At 36.0% G+C, this 20,044-nt stretch overlaps 1 protein-coding gene and 1 long non-coding RNA gene across 3 annotated transcripts; one reads left to right on the top strand and one right to left on the bottom strand.

Moving 5' to 3' along the window:
• Positions 1-750: 750 nt before the first annotated feature.
• Positions 751-2,468, bottom strand: LOC6504466. The gene is made up of 3 exons (XM_001966921.4): positions 2,216-2,468; positions 947-2,140; positions 751-889 (listed from the first exon to the last, which is right to left on the bottom strand). Exons 1-3 carry the CDS (start codon positions 2,355-2,357, stop codon positions 822-824), a joined length of 1,404 nt encoding a protein of 467 aa, XP_001966957.1. The 5' UTR covers positions 2,358-2,468; the 3' UTR covers positions 751-821.
• Positions 2,469-2,930: 462 nt separating this feature from the next.
• LOC26514368 lies at positions 2,931-18,166 on the top strand. 2 transcript variants are annotated; one of them, XR_004310276.2, is made up of 5 exons: positions 2,932-3,286; positions 8,057-8,225; positions 8,347-8,510; positions 9,305-9,801; positions 18,064-18,166. It is a non-coding gene; the product is annotated as an uncharacterized LOC26514368 (long non-coding RNA). The 2 variants fall into 2 exon arrangements; XR_006507799.1 differs by having other exon boundaries at positions 2,931-3,286; positions 8,057-8,510.
• Positions 18,167-20,044: the final 1,878 nt, after the last annotated feature.

Below are 20,044 nucleotides of genomic sequence, written 5' to 3'. Positions count from 1 at the left end.
GTTGTTGAAGAAAACTCACACACCCCAAAAAGATACCTAAAACTTGGCGTCTGTTGTCTGCAATAAAATAAATTTCATTTAATATTATAGTTGCTGGGTGCTGTGTAGCTACTCTGCTCTCAGCTTATATTGTTCTTCTTTATGTTGTATCTCAATTGTTGTTGACATTTTTTTCGAAATCATAAAAATAAAAATGAAGAAGTTGTGCCGGAAAGAAGGAAAACTTTCAAAATGCCAAAAGGATATGCTCTATGAAACATTATTCAGGGTATAGTTGGCAAAACAGTTCATTTTAAACTTAATTTTTATATCTTTTAACTTGAAATGTAAATAATTGTTTAGGATTTATGAGTTTCCTAATCAAATCTACTTTGAATTTCTAAATATTTCCTAAAAAACCACAAAACCTTTCTTGTAAGAGTATTATTTTCATTTTTAATCCCTAAGTTGTGTCCCTGGTCTTATTCTTCGTTTCAATTGTTTATTTTCGTTGGGATAAAATTGTTGGTAATGTTTTTGTGTATACACTTATTGTGTTTATTTGCCAGGACCCTGCCATTCCATTCCATCACGTATCCGCTTGACTTTCGAGACATTTGTCCCGCTCTCCTCCTTATTAAGTTGCGTGTCCTGCCAGGATGACATTTGTTTTTAGTGTGGCCGTCGAAATGAATTTGACACGCGTTAATTAAGTTGCTCCAGGATACCGAGGATACCCTACCCATTCAGGACAAATAAAAGCCAAACAAATAATGAGCACAGTGGTGCATCAGCAATGATTTATTTGCATTTCTCACAATTCTATAGGGACTTCTTGGAATCTAAGCGCTGGAATCATCATCGTCCTGCTCTTCTTCATAACCAGACTGATCCTCCTCCTCATTCGGGGCTTGATTGTAAATAAATAGATCAGTTAAATCATTCTTATAATCACTTAAGTACTTACTTGGCATTAAGACATTGTCAGAAGTAGGTTCTCCCGATGACAGAGTCTCATCGTCAAACAGAGCATTAATCTCCTCCAAACGAGGTGAGGCCGATGGAGATTCAGTGTAAGTATGGTAGATCCATGGAGTGGCATCCTCTATGCTACTCGCTGACATGGAACAGGTGCACATCCCATCCTCAACCAGGTATGCCTCCACACGACATGAGGTAGTCGGGGGTTGGGGGTTAGTGTTGTAGATCCAGGGAGTGGCGTCTTCCAGACTGTACCGGTCATCCTCCAGACTCTCCTCATCGTCCTCCCCGCGACGTGAAGTGGATGACGATTCAATGTTGGTGTTGTAGATCCATGGCGTGGCATCTTCCACACTTCGAGCGGCAGATTCGGCCATCAGTCGAGCTCGGTACAGGTCCAGATAGAATTCAATGGATTCGGATCTTATGTTGAGGTTGTAAGCCCGGGGAGTGGATTCTTCCACCTCATCCCATGATGCCACCCAACGACGAGAAGTGGATGTTGCTTCATTGTCAAAAGTGCGAGTGGGTTCTCCCGAACTGGTGGATATCTCATACCCATAGGTGCACAGCCCAGCCCTGTACAGCTCCAACCGGCGTGAGTTGGTTGAGGAATTATAGCCCTGAGAGGGGGATGTCGATGGCACCGATGGTTCAGCCCCGCATAACTCCAGAAACCGTGAGCCCGATCGGTTTTCATTCCCGAAAGTAGGACCCTGAGAGGTGGACTGTCCAAAGAAACTGGAAGTGGAGGGCATATCTCTCGACATAGCCCTGTTTGCCTCAGACTGACGTGTGGCAGCTGCAGTTTCTTCGTCAAAAACAAAGCCCCGCGGACCTGGTTGTCCCGCGGCTCTGCGTCGGTATGTTGAGGGAATACTGTCGCCCCCCAGGATATGGGAGATAGAATTGCTCCGTTCAGAGCCATGGGTTGGTAGCGGATTGACAACCCCGACACGACGCGACTTGGGAGAAGAAGATCCACCTTCGAAAGAAAGTGGACTTCGGGTACGCTTTCGCTCTCCGGAAACCATAGCAAATTCACGAGTAAGCTGCTGGACTTTTTGCTCATGACGCTTCTTCAATTCTTCAGTCATTTTCTTGACTTTCTCCTCATAGAGCTTCTTCAGAGCCTCAGTCTCTACGCGAAGATTCTCCATAAGTTGTTCGCGAACTATGGCTGTAAGGAAATTATAGTTTTTTTCATTTAGTTACTAACCCTTTTGTTTTTTTTTTCCCAAATTAAAACACTAACTGTAGGTCGCATCCTCAAAAGCACGTTGAGAATCAATCTCCGGATCCTGCTGCAATTCGTCGAGAAGATTGCGAATCATTTCGATATTGGCACGCGCCTCCTGGTCACGGCAGGTCATCTTAGGATTGAATTTCTTTGACATTTTTTTTTGAATTAATTGAAAATTAACTTTTTTTACTTTTTCACTTTCTTTTTTCGTCGCTGAAACGTGTTCCGCACTGACTCGATTGTCACAATGACTTTTAGATCTTTCCCGGAAAGCTTGACAGTTCGACCAGGGATGCGATAAAAAAAAGTTATGCCACTCACTAAAAAGTAGATCTGGTATTTTCTTTGGTATTAAAGACTCATGTGTTTCTTTTTTACGAATAAACTTGTTGAATAACAGTTCCATCTCATCACTTTATGATGAGTTTTTTAATTCTTAGTTATTTAATCACTTTATTTAGACAAAATAATGATTAATTGCCTTTAAAACAGAACAGTGTTGTAAAACGAACTGTGTGTCCCAAGCAAAGTTACCACCAAAAATACTGTACGAATCAGGGATTCTGAAACTAAAAATACTGTACAGCTTTTCTTCTGGCCATGACTTTGCTTATTATTAACTAATTTCAAAGGGGCAGCACTTTTATTTACAATCTTGACACTAAAAATAATTATTATATTTTATTCACAATAATTTTAAAGTGTTCACAATAAAAGATGACTTCCATTTTACCAAATATATCGATAATTGTGAAGAAACAAAGCTAAGAGCTTTGTGTATCTGTCTGTATTCTTGATAAAAATATCATAAAATCATGATTATTGAACTTAAAACATTACAAAGAAGCATAGGAAGACTTTATTCAAAGGATTTGTAGATTAAACTTTAATCATTAAGGTATGAAATAGAATATTTTATTAAAGCTTATTGTATTTCTAGAAAATTCTGGGAGCTAGAGACAGAGGACTTGGAACATGTGCGAAGATCACTGAAGCACACTAACCGGATTATCAGATGACACGGATAAGATGACTGGATTATAAGCTGGATGAGTGGATTTGGAAAGAAGCTTAGAGGAGGAGGTAAGTACAGGCTCATACTTTTCCCAAAAATAATCTAAACAAGTCTTATACAGATATAGAAAGTAAAATACATTTCGTTTTTCAATTTCTAATAGAAATATAATATCAAAAATCACACTAATTGGATTTTCAGCTAATTAGAAGTAGAGACTTCCAAAAAAAAGTAGTCCACTGTGCAAGTGTTGTGAAGCGAAGAGAGAGGTGGGGGCCAGAGTGTTGGGTAATTTTCATTTTTGGCCAAGGTTGGAAATCAATTTGAAGCAGCTGCCACGGCAAGGAGTTCCTCTGCACGGCAAGGGTCGCAAAAGTATGCAAATGAATTGAAGGACGACGAGTGGGGGGGGATGGGTGATGAGGGGGTCCTTGCTGAAAAGGCAACTGAACCCTTTTTTAATTGCACGCATGCCGGCTGGGGAGATGGGGAGATCGGGAGCAACAGTATCTAGGGGGTATTTTAAAGCTCTTCTGTAACTGAGGCCAAAAAGGTATCCAGGGGACCGTGAAAAACCGCAAAAACTGATGCCCCAAAACAAAAAAAAAAAAAAACGAGAGAAAACAACAAAACAAAACTCATTTTATTACAGAAGCACACACACAGCACAGCACAAAAGGGCATTTAAAATTGTATTCAAAATGCAAGTTTAAAGACGCCCCAAAGTATGCAAAGCACACGCAAATAACATAAAAAGTATTACCCATAAAAAGCCCGCGCCGAAACAGGAAAAAAAAAAAATAACCAAAGCCACTGAAAACTCAACCGCAAAAAGCACACACACAATACACACAAAAAACCATAATCGCACACACATCAATCCACCCTCTGACAAAAATATCAACGAAAAAAAAAAAATAAATACAAAAAAATGAGAAAAGCGGAAAAGCAACCTCTTCCACTCATGACCCCACCCCGCGTCGTTCCTTTGTCTGTCTGGTTTACAGGACCCTCCAATGCAAATTAGCTTCCCACCACCCCCCCTCCCTATCTCCCAGTCTCCAGTTGGAGGCGGCGGATAACCCTTGCCCCACACACACATACATATGCAAATTTTGTGCCGCAGAACTGGCTTACATTTCACATTGCTCATACGCACCGGAGGCCGCCAAGAGGACCGAAACTAAACCGCAACAAGGACAACTATAAAATGGCGCCGAAAACAAAAAAAAATATATGAAAAAATAATAAAACAGGAAACGGAAAAGGATGCGTAAGAGCGTCGGGGAATTTGAAAAGGTCTGAGGTCTGAGGCGTGAAACTATTTTTTTTAGAAATTCATGTCAGAAATCAGGAGGGTTTTTAAATCAAAATTGTTTTATAAATAATTAAAATCATAATGAGCCAATAATTAGGCGAATAAATAATTAGGGAAAGTATTAAATTATATATTTAATTGATTTCCAAATGAAAGAAAAAAACTAGAAATGAAAACAGGTTTATTCTTAAATATATAATTCTTGTATAACTTTCGAGCTTTTATTTAACTTCTAAGAGAACAATTAGGAGTAAAAAATAATTTAAAAATTATGATTAAATCAAAAAATAAATAATAATAAAAATAATCTATTAGATAAAGTCATAAATATAGAACTCTGTTCCTTAAAACTTTGCTTGAAAAACTCAAGAGACCTCAAATCTCAAGAGACTCAAGAAACTCAAGAGATAGGAAATCTGTCAAGTAAAGCTATGTTATAAAATTCTAAGAAAAAATAAGTAAACTATCTTTTAAATCCCAGCACACGAATCAAGTGTTCAATAAAAAGTGTTTCGCCGAAAGCTACCTTCGGACTAAAGTCGATTTAAGCTGAAATCGAAAACCATAAAGATACGGCCAATTAGCTTTTAAAGTTTTCCGCCATAAAGCAAATAATAAATCCCATAAAAAACGAGAACACGATAACTTTTCCTAAGGGGAGGGGATAAATCAGGAAAAAAAAAACAAAAATATATATATGAAGAGAATATCGAAGAATGTTTTAAAGTAAGAATATTGTAAGAAAACTGGTAGATAAAGTTCGTGGCTCAGTAGCGGTAACCAATTAGGGCAAAACAACGCACAACTCTCCCAATTTTGTGAAGATTTTGTGTGGGGCCCCTCTGCTTTGGTCCTTGCCATGCCATGCCTTGCCTCCTTCGTCCTTCGTCGTACGCCGTTCGTCCTGCCACTCTGGTTTTCCCGGGGCAGCCTTTTTGGGTTGGCTTGCTAACCAAACGGAAGGATACAACATCCAAAAATCTCTCCTTTTTCCCCCCTAGTGAAGTTTATGCATATTAAACAGTTATCCAAGCGGAATGGAAAATCCGCCCACCACACCTCCCACACACACACACACACACACACATACATACATACATACTTGTACCGGAAAAGTGGGCGAGAGTGTGTAACAGGAAATGAGAGTCATGTGAGCGGAAATTCCACATTACAAATTATGCAAATCACATGCGCTTTGATTATTTCACATTTTATTTTCATTTTCATTTGCCAGTAACCTGCTACCAGTTACCAGTTACCTGTTACCTTCGACCTTAGCCAACTTGTGTTCCCCTTTATTTTATTTTTTTTTTTTTCTCGGTGGCCATTATTTAGTCAACGAAATTCAATTTGAATTGTTTATCGTTTTTGGTGGAAGGTTGGACAGAGAGAGGCTTTCATTTTTGGGATTTTCCGCGGCCATATTTGAACAAGTGTTGAACTACACGAGGGTATTATTCCGCCACAAATTAATCCAATCGAGGGCTAGTTAAACAATGGTGGTTAACAAAAAATATTTACACAAAAGAAAATTTAATTTCTGATGATTTCTGATGAAATTTAATTTTTGAATGCAATAAATTATTTTGTTTTTTATTTAGAATAGGGGATACTATTTATTTAATATAATTTTATGGCAACATAAACAGAACTGCTGCTGCATACCGTACGGCCCTAATCGTAGGGATATGTATGTGTTTTACTCAAAATTTCAAATTAAAATATAAAAAATATTGGAAAACTCTTAAGCTTCTCTTAATAATAAGAAAACTACCTTCCAAGTTAATTAAACTTCTCCAAAAAAAGCTAAAAATAAACCCTCAGGCCAATATAAAAAGGACAAAAATGTGATGCCATCGGAATTCAAACGAAAAAAAAATCTCTTCATTTGGAAATCAAGACGTGCCTCGTTTGATTTTGGTTTCATTTTACATTTGGTCTCAGGTCTCATGTTGCCCTTTTTTATGACAATGATTTAGATTCATTCTTTTGTCGTAAAGTGCGTGAGGCTCTCCTCTTTTTTTTTTTATTGAACCCAATTTTGGCAGCTTCGTTTTTTTATATTTATATATATACGTGCCAATTGGTTGTCCTTTTTTTCCAACAAAGTCTTGATTTTCTTCTTGACTTCTTTTTCTTTTTATTTTTTCTTAATTTATTAGAATATTTATGAGCATTTAGATTTTAGTAAATTCACCCTGTCATCGATGATTTTTGGGCTATGAATTTTTTCCGCTTCAAATGGCAAATACCATTTACATTTTCCACATTCTCTGGAGCCCATTTTGTTTTCTCACATATTTTTCCATAAATTGCGTATCCGCCATCGGGGCCAAGGTCAAGGACATGGATCTTGGAGGACTCTTTTTTTTTTTTTTCTTCTTAGCTATATAGCTTTTATGTTTAAATGTCTTTTTTTTCGGGGGAGGTGGAGGAGTAGATTTGATTGGTCCTTGAATAAATCTATAGGCTCATAATCCTAAGAGGATTTATTTTTTTCTGGGTTTTTGGTGGATATACTCGGGAGACTTTTCAGGGGGGGTAGTTGTTAGATAAAAGTCCTTGGGATAACAAAGAATTAAGTCTAATATCTAAATTTTATTAAATTAAACAAAAATATTTAATAAGCAGTTCTCATTGTTTTCTAGACAAGTTTCTATTTTTTAAAATTATCTCCAAATGATTCTAAATAGTTTATCTTAAAATTAAAGGAAAAACTAAAACTTTCCTTAAATTCTCAACCTCTTATATTCCGATGTCCCATAAAAACCTTTGGAAACCTAAAACCCATAGAACTTTTCATTGTTTTCCCGACTTTTCCATTTCAATTCGAATTGCAGCTATTTTGGTGTGAACTTTTAATCGGTTTTTCCACATAAAATGAACAGCTTGAAAGGTTGAAACATTTCTACCCACAACCACTTTTCAGACCGGGTTTCCCCCCTTAGGTTTTTCGCACTTTTCAATTTTCTGCTCGCCCAGCCATTTAATCACCTTCAATTGTCGCTTTTGATGCGATTAGCACAAAAGTCTCACTTTTCTCCTGCCTGGCTTCTCTCATTTCTACTCCCTATAGTCTCCTGCCCCTATAACACTTTCTCCACTTTCTCTCAAGTGGAAAAATGCTTGTCTCTCCATGTGACATTTAAGCAAAAAAAAAAAAACTAGATTCGTTGTCAGGTTTTGTTGCTTAAGCGATTTTCACTGTCCGAAAAATGGTATCTGACAATGAAATAAAGGGGGGGTGTCTAAAGGAGGTCTATTTATGAGGAGGAAGGTGTGCTGGTGGCAGAAGGAAAAGTAGAAAATGAGAAAGACACTTTCCACCAACTGCATTTTCAGTCGCAACTGCGTTGACAAACGCAGCATTCCAATGCCGAGATTTTCCGCTTGGAATATCCTTTTTGCGGAAGTCCTCAGCTCTCGGTTCTCGGTTCTCAGTTCTCGATTCTCTGGCACCTCCTGCTACTATTTACTTGCGTCCTTTATTTTTTTTTTTTTTTTGTTTCTTTCATTGCAGATCCTTGTTCTCATCTCCCTGGCGCAACTGTCATATTAAATACTTTTACGAAATTGCAATTTAACTTTTATAGTAGGACAGGAAGGCGACAGGCGTGCCAGCCATCGAGCCACCAGCCATTCTCGCAAAGAAAAATAAACAAAATTTCCTGAGAAATATCCAACGGGTTGTAAGTTACAGTGAACACTTGATAAAGAGAAATGCCTAAATTTCAAGACGCTAAAGGTTCAGAGTTTCGAATGACTTCCAACTAAACCCTAAACTAAATGCAAATTATTTTCTTTTTTAAGAAGTACCTACTGTACCAGCGAAGTCCTCCCTTCCACGGCACACAAATAGTAGTCCTGCAAGTCCTGTTGCGAGCAAATCTACTGGCAAATGGCGTTCAAACTATTCGCAGCTTATCAATGGACGGCCAAGAAAGGACGAAAAGGACGAAGAGGTTGAACGAGAAGTAAATAAAAAAAAAATAAAATAAAAATGGAAGGAGGGGAGAACATCTATAAAAAAATAACTCAACAGTTGGCAGCAGCAGCTTGAGGAACGGATATGTGGCATGTGTACGATGCGATAGTTTATTGAAAAGTTTTCTACTTTCTTTCTACATTCACTCCCCCCCCTTTCTGATCCTGAGCTAAAATTAAAACTTTTGCCAAACGCAGGACGAAGGATTCTGTCACAAAATAGTTTCTCATTCGATTTTTACACTCCATTGAGTTTAGTTCAGAGATATTTCTAAAAAATATATATATCTACTGTTAAAAAAGGACTATAAATCAAGGACTTTGTAGAAAAGAGAACATTTATAAATTTTCTTTGAATTTAAAAACTGAAAAATCGAAAAAAGCAAATTACTTGAGCCACAGCTGAGCCTGAAAAATTGGAAATGGCTCTCAAAAATAGACAAGACTGGGGGAAGCTGTTGGGGAAAGTGGAAATTTAATATGGGAAATTCGCTGGGAATGGAAGGGAAATCAATGCCAGAGTTGGGAGGACGAGTGTCTCCCTCGGATTGAGACAACTTTTATGGCCAATCCAAGTGGGAAATTAATCTTTGAGTGGAAAACCACGAGCGGAAATGCGGAAAAACTAGAAGGGAAATTAAGTGAGTCAATAAATACGAAACTAGGGGAGGGTTTAAGGGAGGTTTTAAGTAGAAAATAAATTATTTAAATATTTATTTGAAATCTTTCTATGATTATTTGCCAGAAAATTGTTAAATTCATATTTTTTTGTCGCCTTTTACAGGCATATCCTGGCGTATTTAACATCATAGACCGCATCGTCCTGCTGAGCGAGATATAATGAGTTTTTTAATAAAAACTGACGGAGCACGGAGAAATGGAGAAATATACAATGGCAGGATAACGCGGGGCCAGGACGACAACAAGGAATAACGGCAACAAGGAGCGATGGAAAGGACAACCTTGCCACGCCTCCGCCCCCCTCGAATACCCCTCATTCATCAACGCCCCCCACAGCCTCCTACTTCTCCTCCCCAGCCACACCATTCAACTATGAATTCAAAATTCAAATATACGGCGTCACCTTTAATTTAAGAAAGAAAATATGGAAAAGGGGGGGGGGGGGGGGGAAGAAAAAAAGTAGCCGGAGAAAGTGGGACAATAGCAAGAAGGGCGCAAAAAAAAAAAGAAAGAAAGAAAGAGAAAAGGTTTACAGAAACTCCAAGTAATTGAAGCGAGACTTTTTTGACTTTGGGCTAAATAAATACAAATCCCCAAATTGTAAGTCACAAACAGTGCGTTTCATAAGAGTAAAGGGCTTTTGGAAAATGTTATAATTGCATATATAATATATAGAGTTTTTTATATATGATTTTATATATGAGTTTTTAATATATGATTTTAAAAAATTGTTTTAAAATAAATATATATAGTAGAGTATAATAGATAGTAAAAATAACATAGTATTGTAGATTTTTATATATTATTTTGATATTTATTTGAGAGCTACCAATATTAGATTTATTGAAAAAATATTCTTTATAAGAAATTATTAAAAAAATACAAGATATTTGAAAGCTCCTTGTATAAATATCAGCTAATATAAATATTAAAATATATATTACCTCCAAATAAGTTAAAGATATTTATGAATATATTTTCATAAGAATAATTCCAATGTTTTTTACCTAAAAAGAAAGAGAATTGATTAGAAAAAATTGTTTTCTTTAAGTTTAAATGATTTTTATGGAATATATTTAATATAAAATATATGCTTACTTTGAAAATGTATTAAATAACATATTATATATATGAAATAATGAAATGTACAACCTTTATCTAAAATACCCTTTAACTACTCTTATGATCTGCACTGTATATCATTATTAAGAGACACCTATATATATATTTCTATATAAACATTTTGATATATACAATTTATGGGCATATCATTATGTAAGTATATAGTCTCCTGTTTGCTGACCAAGTCAGTTAGCTGATATTTTGTTGACCTTTTGCTGAATTTTAAACGCCATTTGGCCTCCAGGTGCGAATGTCGTGACTTGAATTCCTTTTGCCTTTTTCCTTGAGCGCCCAAAACTTTCTTTCTTTTTTTACTTTTACTTTTACTTTTTCTTCAATTTCTTTATTTCTTCATTTACCTTACCAGTTTCACCTTTTGCGGTTGACCCACCAAAATAATACCACCAGAAGCAGAAAAAAACACAAAAAATACAAACACAAAATTCGGGTCAATAGCCGGTAGGCTTGGTTATAAAAAAAATAGGAGAATATACCAGTAACAAGAAAGGAAAGCTAACTTCGGGCGGAGCCGAAGTTGATATACCCTTGCAGTTGAGTCGCAGTCCGCTAGGTGGCGCCACGCATCTTATATTATTAGATATATAGCGGATCGTATATAGTCGGCCGATCCTTATGAAATTTGGCATATCGAATTATTTTGCCAAAAGAGGAATCCATTGAAACTCCCATGCTTTTAACTTGAAAAACAACGAAGTTATAGCATTTCCGATCAATCAGTTATATGACAGCTATAGGATATAGTTGGCCGATCCTTATGAAATTCGACAAATCAGATTTTTTTCCCAAAATTGAATCTGTACCAAATCCCATCTATCTAACTTAAAAAACACCAAAGTTATGCCAATTTCGATCGTTCTTTGACAGCTATAGGATATAGTCGGCCGATCCTTACGAAATTTTGTACATAAGATATTTTGGTCAAATATAACATGTGTAGAAACTCCCAACCCTCTAACTTAAAAAACACCAAAGTTATGGCATTTCCGATCAATCAGTTATATGGCAGCTATAGGATATAGTCGACCGATCCCGGCCGTTCCGACTTATATACTGCCTGCAAAGGAAAGAAGGGTGTGTGCAAAGTTTCAACTCGATAGCTTTAAAACTGAGAGACTAGTTTGCGTAGAAACAGACAGACGGACAGACGGACAGACGGACCGACGGACCGACGGACAGACGGACAGACGGACAGACGGACAGACGGACATGCTCATATCGACTCAGGAGGTGATCCTGATCAAGAATATATATACTTTATAGGGTCGGAGATGTCTCCTTCACTGCGTTGCACACTTTTGACCAAAATTATAATACCCTCTGCAAGGGTATAAAAATATATACTTATGTAAAAAAATACAAATTATATTAAAGTTAAAGTTTAATTAAAGTTTAGTTTCTAGCAGAGGCTTAAATAATATTTATTTAATAAAAGGAACATACAGAATTTGACCTTAGATTACATAATTTGTAATGAATAAATTATTAAACCTAAACAGCAACCCTCTTATAGTTTAAAATTTCCTTAAAAACCCTACAAAAAATTTAAAATAAAATTAATTTCAATAAAAAATTTATTAAATTTAAATAACCAACCCTCTTTCTGCTAAAATTTCAATTTAAAGTAAATATTTTTGGCTCAAAACCCCACCAACCTAGTCCATCAATTTGAAAGTGTATCGTATCGCATTTCAATTTGGCCCCAAAATGCGGATGCGAAGGACCTTCGGCTTCCTGCGGGCAGGAAGTGAGCAAAAGGACATTAGGGACGGGCTGGGGGCGGACGACAGGGAGGGAGGGAGTGAGGTAAAAAGGAAGCAAGGATAAGCAGGTTGCCAAAGCTCCGATTGGCCTTGCCTTTGATGTCGTTCAAAATGGTTGAAAATGCATATTAAATGTGTGGACTAAGTGGGTTCTCCCCCAAATGCCCAACAATTAGCTAATAGAACCAGAAATATGAAATAAATGTATATCTTATATTAAATGCCATCACCCCAAGGGCCAAATAGCCCTAGAAAATGACTAAAAACGTTTTCGTTTAAAGCCATTTAACAAATAAAGTCTTAAAGTGGTAATAATATTTTGAAGAAAGTGGGGCAACATCTGCAAATCATTTTAAATGAATTGTTTTTATTGTCTTCACTGGTTGTCCTTTTCATTTTTGTTATTTTCCTTCTCTTTCTATCGTTGTGCTTCCTTAATTTTCAACTTCAAAACTTTTCATTTCATATTTTTTTACAAGCACTGTGGCATTAAGTGCCAAATGGTAAAGGGTAGCATGGAAATTTAGAGGTTGTTTTGGGCATTTTTTTGGGATTTATTTTATTAAATTTTTTTTTTTAAATATTTAAAAAATGGAAGTTTTATTTTTCAAAGTTTTATGAATATTTAGACTTTATATTTCTTATTTATATCAAATATTTTGTATAGAGTTATCTTATTCAAAGTTTTATGAAGATATAGACTTTGTTTTTATTATTTATTTGATATATCTTTAAATATTTATTAATCCCAGATTATCCTGATTATCCTAGAAATTTCCTCATTTTTAATATATATATTTTTTTTGTGAAATATAAAACACAAGCCGTTGCATTTTCCAGGAACCTGGTATGAACAATAACGTAAACGAGACTTGAGAAAGTTGCTTTAATCAAATTAGAAAGGAAATACGCTGAAATACACTTACTCTCCTCACACATATGAGTTCTACAAAGGAAGCTGGGACCAGCCAGCAGTCAGCAGGATGTAACAGAGGCTGTCAAGGATGGAGTTTTTCGTTTTGTTTTTTTTTTTTTTTTGGGGGGGGGCCGTGTTCGGTTGCTTTGGCTATTTCATTCTCGAAGTGCGCACTTCACTCGAGTAATTTGCCACGACACGCGCACTCACACTCCACCTCACTCTTACACCCGTACTTACACACCCACAGCCAAACCAATACACCTCATATACACACACACACACATACGTACGTACATATCAGCTCACGCACGCTTGCCCAGCTGGCAGCCATTTTGACACAAGCACACGCAGGAAGCGCAGGGAAGTATGCTATGGTTTTTGAAAAAGGGAGATTTTTCAACAATTTTTAAAGGAAATTTATGGAAAATGTTTTTTTTTTTAATTATGAGTGGTTAGTATAATTTTCAAACATTTTGTTGTTATTTTTTGGAATTTTTGAATTTTCAAAAAATATATTTCTAGAAATTATTTAGGTCAGAAACTTAGGTCAGAAAAATTTAAAAAAATATATAAACAATATCTGGAAATAAATCCTTAAATAAATAATCAAATAAAATTATATGTATAACATAAATCAGTTAAAATCGGTCTATCTAGTTATTGAAAGTATCTTTTGGTTTCTCAAGAGTATTTATGAATTTCTTGAGTATCTGAAACTAAAAGAACCCCCCTTTTGGCCGCCCCTGGCTATGCCGCACATGTGCTGACATTTAGATTGAAAAACGAGCCGAAAAGCAAAGGCAACATATAATCGAAAAATGCTCCGCCGAGGGGAAATGATACAAAGCAATGTTTTCGTATAGCTGCCGCCAGAGGGCGTTACAGATGCGTGTCAACAACTCACTGAGTGTGTGTGTTTGTGTGTGTGTGTGTGTGTGGCAAGTGAAGTGAAGTGAAGCGTATGCTAAATTTTTATTGAAGTGCATACAAACAAACATGCCCGAAAGGCAGCTCACTCAGCCGGAGGGAAAACTGTTGACACTGCCCCCGTAGACTTTTTCCATCCACCTTTCTATATCCCCCACCACCCCCACTATCTTACCTTCCTTAATGCCCAAGCTTGTCGCTGGTAATTTTCCCGTGTTACAACAACAACAACAACAACAACTACAACAACAAAAGCAGATAAAGAAAAAGAAAACAGATAAAACCGGGAGTCCACGAAGTCGAGGGAGTCGAAGACACCAAGTTAACCTTAAATACAATTTAAAACCGTAGAAAATGCACTCAGAAAAATATTTGATCATGTATTGGAAGAGGATTATTGGTAGCTTATATTGAAATATTAAATTAGCCATTATATGGCCTTTTAAGACTATCCCCAAGTTCCAATAACTGATGTTCTCAAAACTAGACTTTAAAAATATAATTAAATTAAGAAAATTACTGTTTAAATAATTTGTTATATAAAAAAAAAAACTATTTTATAGGAAAAATTAATTAAAAACATGATTGGAAAAGGATTTTGATATATAAAATAATATAATATCATAATTTAAAACAAGACCCTCTTTTTTAAGTGTTTTTGAGGCATTACATTGGCTTTGACACGGGAGGCAGAATAGCAAGTCAAACAAATCGAGAACACCTACAGAGATAACTACAAAAGCGATCAAAATCACACATAAATAGAGAAGAGATATAGAAGAACTTCAAATGCACTATATGAACTATAATATTTAGATAAATAATTTTAAAAAAAATCAATATTTCTCAATTAAATAATATAAGAAAAGGATATAAAATAAATCGCACAATTATTATATTATTTTTATATTATATTATTTATATCTATAAAATATATAAATATTTAAGACTTGCATTTGTATATTTTAATATTTATATTTTGCTCTAAGTATTAGTTAAAAGTATTATTAAAAAAAAAACTGTATCCAAGAAATGTCTCAAATGGCAAGAGACCTCCTGCCACCTGCTGGTTTTTCGCTGCTGGTGTTTGTAATGGTATTGGTGTTGGTATATTGGTATTGGTATTGGTATTGGTGGTGCCACTGACTGAAAGGGAGGAGGAGGAGTGGCAGGGCTTTCTCCCACTGTGACATTGCCACTGCCACTGATGATGGCGATGCCACCGACACAAAAGTTGAGTTCAAACACTCAATCATTTTTACACCCCAGCTATATGTACACACACACTTACTCACACACATACACAGACACACATACACATGTGTAGAACCACCATACAGGTGCAAAAGTGTTGACAGGAACGGCAAACAGGTGCAGTGTAGCGTATTTGACTATAAATAAATTTTCAATATTTTTTCCCTCTTGCCGGTTTTTTTTTTCCATTTTTTTTTGTTTGCAAGTTTACCGCAAAAAAACAGAGGGGGGAGGGGGGGAGTGGGGGAGTTGGGGGTGGGTGGGTGATATTCAAAGGACGAGACACGGGGGCGGGCAGAACATTTTGAATTTTCTATTAAATTTCTTTTTGATTTTTTGTTTTTTTTTTTGCCTGTTGCGCGTTAACTGAATTCCAATTGAATTTAATTATTTTTTTTTTTTTGTAAAGCTTAGAAAACATTTTAAGCTACAAGAGGGGAAGGAGGATGGTGGTTGCCTCTCAGGTAAAAATTTAAAATGTTTTTCAGTTGCTCAGCAAAGCGGAAATTTTTGTGTATTCATAAAAAAAAGCGACAAAAAAACGAGTCAATTTCAAACATTTTCAATGGAGAGATTGGTGGAGAGGTTGCTGCTCTCGCTTTATTTATTATTAAATATAAATAATGAAAAATCAATAGAAATTTATTTATACAAATTGCGAGCATCGATGGAGAAGGACATCATCATCATCATCATTATCAACCACCGAAATGATCATCAACAAAATGAACAACATCCCAATAGAGTCCCCCCCTCACACACACACATAAAGTTCATGAGACATGAGAGGGCAAAAGGGGTCGTCGTCGGGTGTCCAGGGGTCAGGGGTCAGGGGCGTAGTCGTCACTCTTCTGAAGGGACTCTCGGCTGGGTAAGGGAATTAACTTTAGGATAAATTTGTCATGTTGTCGAACAACAACAACAACAACAACAACAACAACAACAACAGCAGCAAAAAAAAAAAAAAATAAGATAAGTCAATTATTTATGATGTATGCATGTCCATGTAGACCAGGTCCTAACTGGATTAAGGACTAAAGGGAAGGGGGCAGAGGTACTATAGCCCAGAGGTGTTCCGTGACTTTCATTCCAAAAAGAGTTACAAAAATAAAGTAAGCTTTTCAAGTTCCTTTAACATATTGATTTAATCCAATCGCAGTCATCAAAACCAATCATTTAAATCCAATGATTCTCTATGATTATTTCATGGAGATATCTTTCAGATACAAGATACAAGATACATATAGATTTTCTGCAAAATCGGATTGTGAAAGCCTGAGAGGAGATATCTTTTAAGTTGATTACTTCCACAGTCAGTTGGTCCTTGGTCCTTTGGCTCAATCACTCACAAAGACACGAAAAAAAAGGTCACACCCTTCTTGAGGTCCTTGATACATCCTGTGAAGTGGCAATAAAGTAGTAGTACTCGTCAGGATTCTATTTAAATTAATTGCTTGAAAATTCGAATTTTATTGCTTGGTTTCTGGCAAGGATATATGTATGTATATCCTTGTTATCCTACCATCTCTGTATCTGACAGATTTCCATTTGTTTTCTCTCTCTCTCTCTATCGCTCTGTCTCTCTCTCTCTCTCTCTCTCTCGCTCTGTCTCTGTTGAAAATGAATATTAAATTGGAAATTTTTGTTGCATTATTCATTTGGCGATTTTTCGATTGTCGCCACCATAATTGCGGTCAATTGAATTTGCAAATTGCCAATTATAATTACAGCCATAATAACTGTAAGCCATAAACAGAAGCACAACATAGCTATTAGTTGAAAATGAATTGAAAATTGCCTTTTCAATTAAGTTGATTTTTGGAGATAATCGCCATTGAATAGAAATCCTATTATAATATATATGAATTATAATGAAAACATTATCAACTTGTTGTTTTTTTCCCAAAAATTTAATTTCCAAACTATATCCATAAATCCATATATCCAGTGCTCCAGTGCTCTGGTACTCAGATCCCAATTAATTTTCGCCCATCTGTTGGCTTCCCATAATTAGTTGGCTTTTGGCCATAGCCCCCCTGCCTCCCTTTGGACCTCTATCCATTTGCTATGCTAATTGCGGTATTGATGATTAAATGGAGTTCGATTTTCATTCCAGCATCCTGCCACACCCACACCCACACCCACACCCACACCCACACCCACACTAGCTGCCTCCCTTCCATTTATTCATTCAGTTTTGACATGTAACTACTCGGCCATATTTCAACAATTAAAATGCATTATCAGACTGTCGATTGTCGGCTGGCATGAAATGTATGCCCACACAGGAAGGACACTTTCGCCAGGACACTAGCGGGCAGGAAACTAAGAGCGAAAGAGCGAAGTCTTATATTTCAGGAATTATATTGCTAAAAAGAGTCTCTCTCTTCTACTAAGACAAAATTCCACAAAAAAATCTTCATTTTAAGCAACAATAGAAGAAATAAGAAGAAAAACTCTTATACTTGAGGGCAATTGAGAGAGAAATAAAAGGATCGAAAGGAGGAAACAAAATGGCAGCCACCTCACTAAGATAAAGAGAGAGAGAGATTGGGAGAGCGGGCGCTTAAGAGAGCCTAGCTAAAAGAGATATCTTTGGCAAGGAGAAACTTAAAACATATCTTAAGAAATTGCATTTATCTTTTAGAGATTAAACCATTTTATAAACCATATTTATATATTTCAATGATAAAAGTTAAACTGAATGATTATATATAGATTACTGTAAAAAAAAAAAAAAACAAAGAACTAATTCGTAAAATAACGATAAGTTTAATAATCATTCATCATATTTATAAAAAATTAATAATAAATAAATAGTTAATAATTAAATTTAATAAGTAACATTTTTTGCCACAGCCTATAGGTTTAAAATTGCAATTGACGAGAAAAGAAAACCCGAAGACCCCTACTGATTTTGGAGAGAAAAGGAGAGAGAGAGGTGCAAAAAAAAGTCGGCAAGGATATGGTGCCAGAGGGGGTGGGGGGGAGGAGCGCAAAGTGCATTCGTAAAAAACTATGCCGCTCCTGGCAAACTGTACGTGCTGCTGGCGACACAAGTCCCGTTACCTGTGGCGTGGATTCAACGCCCCATTGAGAGTGAGGGGAGTGCGGGGGGGAGGGAGAATGCAACAGAACGAAGGAATTTAAAATCATTGCTAATTAAATTGCAAAAATCTGAGATTTAAAATCGTTATAAAATGTTATTTAATAGGTTTTGTTTTAAAAGAAATAAAATATAAAGAACAAATAATAATTGTAGAAGAAATAAGGTATAAATTTCCATAAAAAATTTGTCATTTAATTTTAAATTGAATTTTTTTTATATTGTTTTATCAATATATGTATATAAATAATAATAAAGTATTAAAAAACAGCCTTCAAAGGATTTTTTCATTAAAAAAGTCAAATATTTCATTAAGATTATAGTTTTAAATTTATTTAAAATATTATTTCAAACATTTTATATTTCAATTTCAATAAAAAAAAATAAAATAAAACTAGAAAATACCTTTTAAGCCAAAGATGCAAAGTAAATTATAGTACAAGCGCCAACTGTACTTGACTCTGAGGACGCTTGTACCGTTATCTGCCCAACCTACTCTGTCCTACTCTCGCGAACGCGACACCCCGGGGAGCCACCGCCCACACACGCACACAGACACACGCGAAAACATTAAAAACACCATCGAAATCAAACACTACATTAAATTAAAGTTTAGTTTAAAATAAAAATATGATCAAGACGCCAATGAAAAAAATAATAACGGTGCTCCACTTTTTTACGGACGGAGAAGCGAGAAACTAAACGATCTTATGCAGCGCGAGGTTGGGCAGATACTAGATACAGATAGTTTCTTTGAGATACTTTGAGGCTCCCGAATAGGCTCCCGAAAGTTAACGAATTCGGAGAGAGCACGAGGATCCACAGACGAGAGAGGATGTGGGAGGCATCTCACCTCAAGGAGAGTGGGAGAGACACTTTTCCTCCCTTTTTGGGAGGGAGTTTGTGAGAGAGTATGGGGGAGTAGTTATTTTGGGCCTGATCCTTCGTTTTCTGGTTTTGATTTCGTTTTTTTTAATGCATTTTTATTAAGAATCATAAATTTGAAATTTATTCTAGTCCTTGTACCTATTATTCTGGGTATATTTGTGTTTAAACACATATTGAGAAAGGTCCTGACCGAAATGCTCAATTATTCAAGTTAATTGGCATCTGCCAAGAGAGTGCTTAGTTATTGTTGATTATTTGCCGAACGTTTTATAACAAGGGTACACTGTGACAAAATAAGTTAAATATAAAATTTAATAAAATAATTAAATATATAAATAAAACACATAAAATCTTAATAATAAATTTCTATATTTATATTTATATAATTTATATTTTATTTATTTATCTCAGTGTAGAATGCATTTCAATGCAAAAGCCAAAATCAAAATATCGAAATTCGACCAATGCCAATGATGATGCTAATGATGATGACAATTATCGCAAGATGATGATGATGATGATGTTGTCGTCGAGACCCTCAAAACGATTACCGTTAATGTCGGAATGTGGCAGGCGGAAAGGAGGAGAGAGAGAGTGATGATGAGAGCGGCAGAAGAGAGTGTGGGATTTGGGGCTTCATGTTTCATTTCATTTCGGTTTGTTACGCAATCAAAATGACTGACAGCTAAATATGCATATTCAATTAGTGAGGCGGAGCAGTTGAAAGGAAAAGGCAAACTAAGGACTAAGGACTAAGGACGAGGCACGAAGGACGAGGTCAAACGGAGGGAGAACTTAGCCTTTGGCCATTTCAGGGCCAAAAACCGCAAAACACACACAAACACA

The sequence above is a fragment of the Drosophila ananassae genome, chromosome XR (genome assembly GCF_017639315.1).
Source record: "Drosophila ananassae strain 14024-0371.13 chromosome XR, ASM1763931v2, whole genome shotgun sequence".
NCBI lineage: Eukaryota > Metazoa > Arthropoda > Insecta > Diptera > Drosophilidae > Drosophila > Drosophila ananassae.
The sequence above is the reverse complement of the archived record's forward strand: the minus strand, read 5'-3'. Positions and strand labels throughout refer to the sequence as shown.